Source organism: Epinephelus moara, chromosome 14 (genome assembly GCF_006386435.1).
Source record: "Epinephelus moara isolate mb chromosome 14, YSFRI_EMoa_1.0, whole genome shotgun sequence".
NCBI lineage: Eukaryota > Metazoa > Chordata > Actinopteri > Perciformes > Serranidae > Epinephelus > Epinephelus moara.
In genome coordinates, this window is record NC_065519.1 from 9,642,226 (window position 1) to 9,646,597 (window position 4,372).

Consider the following 4,372-nt stretch of genomic DNA (forward strand, 5'->3'; position numbering starts at 1 on the left):
GCCATAGTATAGTATGTCAAAAAAGTTATAAAAATGCCATAGTATAGTATATTGAAAAAAGTGAAAAAAATGTAATAGTATAGTATGTCAAAAAAGTTATAAAAATGCCATAGTGTAGTATATTGAAAAAAGTGAAAGAAATGTCATAGTATAGTATGTCAAAAAAGTTATAAAAACGCCATAGTATAGTATGTCAAAAAAGTTATAAAAATGCCATAGTATAGTATATTGAAAAAAGTGAAAAAAATGTCATAGTATAGTATGTCAAAAAAGTTATAAAAATTGCCATAGTATAGTATGTCGGAAAAAGTGAAAAAAAAAAGCCATAGTATGTCGGAAAAAAATTTAAAAAATTGCCATAGTATAGTATGTCAAAAAAAGTTATAAAAATAAAATTGCCATAGTATAGTATGTCAAAAAAAGTTATAAAAATGCCATAGTATAGTATGTTGAAAAAAGTGAAAAAATTGCCATAGTATAAGTATGTCGAAAAAAGTGAAAAAAAAAACCCCCACCATAGTATAGTATGTTGAAAAAAGTGAAAAAACATGCTATATTATAGTATGTCCAAAAAAAGCCATGAAAACGCCATAGTATAAGTATGTTGAAAAATGTAAAAAAAACAACAACGCCAAAGTATATTATGTCGATGAAAGCCAAAAAAAATGCCACATTGTAGTATGTCCCCAAAAAGTGAAAAAAGAACCCATAGTATAGTATGTTGATAAAAGTGATAAAAATGCCACATTATAGTATCTCCAAAAAAAAGTGATAAAAATTGTTTAGTATAGTATGTCAAAAAGCGATGAAAACGCCATAGTATGGTATGTTGAAAGAAGTGAAAAAAAAAAAAAAAACGCCAGTGTATGTCGAAAAAGTAAAATAAAATGGCATAGTATGGTATGTTGAAAAACGTGATAAAAATGCCATATTATAGTATGTCTACAAAAGCAATGAAACGCCATAGTGTAGTATGTCGAAAAAAAAAGTGAAAAAAATGTCATAGTAAAGTATGTTGAAAAGTGATCAAGAGACTATAGTATAGTATGTCGAAAGAGCGAGAAAAATGCCATAGTATAGTATGTCAAAAAACGTGAAAAAATGCCATAGTATAGTATGTTAAAAATAAAAAAAGGTAAAAATACCATAGCATAGTATGTTGAACAAAAAAGCAATGAAAACACCATACTATAGTAGGTCAAACAAGTCATTAAAATGCTATAGTATATTATGTTGAAAAAAGTGAAAGAAATGCTTTAGTATAGTATGTCTTAAAAAGTGATGAAAACGCCGTAGTATAGTATGTCCAAAAATACAATGAAAACGCCATAGTATAGTATGTCGAAAAAAGTGATAAAAATTTCATAGTATAGTATGTCGAAAAAAGTGATAAACACAATATAGTATAGTATGTTGAAAGAGCCATAAAAAAGCCATAGTATAGTATGCTGAAAAAAGTGATAAAAATTTCATAGTATAGTATGTCGAAGACAGTGGAAAAAAAACACCCTCGCATAGTATGTTGAAAAAAATTGAAAGAAATGTCGTAGTATAGTATGTAAAAAAAAAAAGTGGTAAATAAGCCATAGTATGGTATGTCGAAAAATTTGAACTCCCCCCCAAAAAAACGATAAATGTCAAAAAAAGTCATAAAAATGCCATAGTATAGTATGTCCAAAAAAAGCGATATAAACGCCATAGTATAGTATGTCGAAAAAAGTCATAAAAACGCCACAGTACAGTATGTTGAAATAAAGTGATAAAAACGCCATAGTATATAGTATGTCATAAAAAGCAGTAAAAATGCCATAGTATAGTATGCCAAAAAAAGTGATTAAAACACCATAGTATTGAAAGAAAAGGTCATATTAATATCATAGCATAGTATGTTGAGAAATAAAGGTCACAAAAACATTATAGTACAGTATGTCATGGAGGAATCTGGATGCAGCCAGTGAAAGAGTAAATGAGACATCACACTCAAAACAACATTTAAAAATCACGCTGGTGCTTTATTGCAAAAAATCATTAGTATTTCTCCAGTGAACATGAATGTTTGGACAACATTTCAAAGCAGTCCATCAAGTAATTGTTGAAACATTTCAGTCTGGACCAACATCTGACCTGATGTTGTATGAACTCTCAGATTAAGGTCAGATAATAAAGAGATACTTGTAACTTCATGTTTCCTGCTGTGTGGATCTACTGTAGGTGAGGGGGCAGCTACAACAAGAGCTCAGCCTCAAACAAGAAGCCTTTCAGCAGATGGATAAACTGCAGCACCAACTGAATGACATGCAAGCAGCTTTCTCCAGATGCACGTCTACAACAGGTACACATTACCAGACAGAGAGAGACGATATGATAGAGCCTCTCTGTGTCTCTCAGGTTAGCTGTGAGAGCGTCTCCATTTGCCTCAGATTATTTGCCCTGACATTTCCTGATTCTCTCACAGGGCAAAGCAGGACTTACTACACGCTGTCAGTGAGCAGATTGAGTCCTAGAAGTCCCTCAGCGGGTACTGTACCCTCCACAGTGTCTTAGTTTCACCTTTATCTCAGAGCAGTGAAGTGATAATCTGCAAAAATCATATCTTGTCAGTTACACCTTGGCTTCTAGCTGCCCATACGGTTCAGAAGTGAAATTAAAACCATGTTGTCATCCAGATAGTCATAACTTTTTGTGATGACATTTTAAACTTCATTATAGATTGTGTTTTTGCCCTGCAGTGGGGAGCAGTAAAGCTCAGTTTCTGTTCTATTTCTGTCTCAGGTCCATGCAGGGCTGGTCAGCAGCAGTCCGCTCTGCAGCTTGGCAGCCTCACCAGCAACACCACGCTTCAGCACATTGCTCCAGAGTCACAACGCCAGAGAGCAGAAGCAGCCAGGAGCCGCTCCAACACAAGAATAGACAGACCTAAAGCAGTGAGTAAACCAGAGAGGCACAGCAGAGTGTATTTTAACAAGTCTGACTAATGTTTACACTCCTAAAGGTGATAAAGTCCACTGAGGGGAAGAGACCACCTCATGCTCAATTAAAATTTTTTCCCAAATCATGTATGATCCACACTGGCTTAAAAATGAATCTTCAAAGTTAATTCTTGACTTTGTAAACAACTACTGACTGAACAATCTCTCCACTAGGTTAATTTAGTACTGTCAAAGTGTTCTGGAGCTTTCGATTGTAAAATGGGATCTTCATCACCATTTGAAGTTTATCCAGTAGTAATGGTACTGTGGTTGAATTACCGCCTTATAGTATGTCATAGTATAATATGTCACAATCCTTAAAAATGTCATAGTATGTCAAAAAAAGATATAAATAAAAATAATAATCATAAAAAATGTCATAGTATAGTGTTACGAAAAATTCATAAAAAACATCAATAGTTTTGAAAAAAAGACATAAAAAATGTCATAGTATCTCCAAAAAGTCACACAAAAAGTCATAATGTAGTATGTTGAAGAAAGTTGAAAAAAGTCAAAAAAAGGCACAGTATACTATGTCAAAACAGTGCCACAAAAAACATCATAATATTTTGAAAAGTCATAAAAAACGTCAGTGTGTAAGTCAAAAAAGCAAAAAAAGTCATAGTATAGCATGTCGTCAAAAATCATGAAAAAAGTCATAGTATAGTGTGTCGTCCCAAATCATGGAAAAAAAGGTCATAGTATAGCATGGTGTCAAAAATCATGAAAAAAAGTCATAGTATGGCGTGTCGTCCAAAACCATGAAAAAAAGTCATAGTATAGTGTGTCGTCCCAAATCATGGAAAAAAAGGTCATACTATAGCATATCATCAAAAATCATGAAATAAAGTCATAGTATAGTGTGTCGTCCAAAACCATGAAAAGAGTCATAGTATAGCATATCGTCAAAAATCATGAAAAAAGGTCATAGTATAGCATGTCATCAAAAATCATGAAATAAAGTCATAGTATAGTATGTTGTCCCAAATCATGGAAAAAAAGGTCATAGTATAGCATGTCATCAAAAATCATGAAATAAAGTCATAGTATAGTGTGTCGTCCCAAATCATGGAAAAAAAGGTCATACTATAGCATGTCATCAAAAATCATGAAATAAAGTCATAGTATAGTATGTCGTCCAAAACCATGAAAAAAGTCATAGTATAGTGTGTCGTCCCAAATCATGGAAAAAAAGGTCATAGTATAGCATGTCATCAAAAATCATGAAATAAAGTCATAGTATAGTGTGTCGTCCCAAATCATGGAAAAAAAGGTCATAGTATAGTATGTCATCAAAAATCATGAAATAAAGTCATAGTATAGTATGTCGTCCAAAACCATGAAAAAAGTCATAGTATAGTGTGTCGTCCCAAATCATGGAAAAAAAGGTCATAGTATAGCAT

The 4,372-nt window shown here is 32.6% G+C and overlaps 1 protein-coding gene across 4 annotated transcripts in view; it reads left to right on the plus strand.

The window, feature by feature from the left end:
- si:ch73-242m19.1 (uncharacterized) overlaps positions 1–4,372 on the plus strand; it is a 34,335-nt gene that overhangs the window by 28,111 nt on the left and 1,852 nt on the right. For 2 of the 4 annotated variants that reach the window (XM_050062329.1, XM_050062330.1), the window contains exons 43-44: positions 2,212–2,518; positions 2,773–2,924. In XM_050062329.1, coding sequence (XP_049918286.1) covers positions 2,212–2,518; positions 2,773–2,924 — 459 coding nt within the window. The remainder of the gene's footprint in view (positions 1–2,211; positions 2,519–2,772; positions 2,925–4,372) is intronic. The other 2 variants (XM_050062331.1, XM_050062332.1) reach the window with 2 other exon arrangements.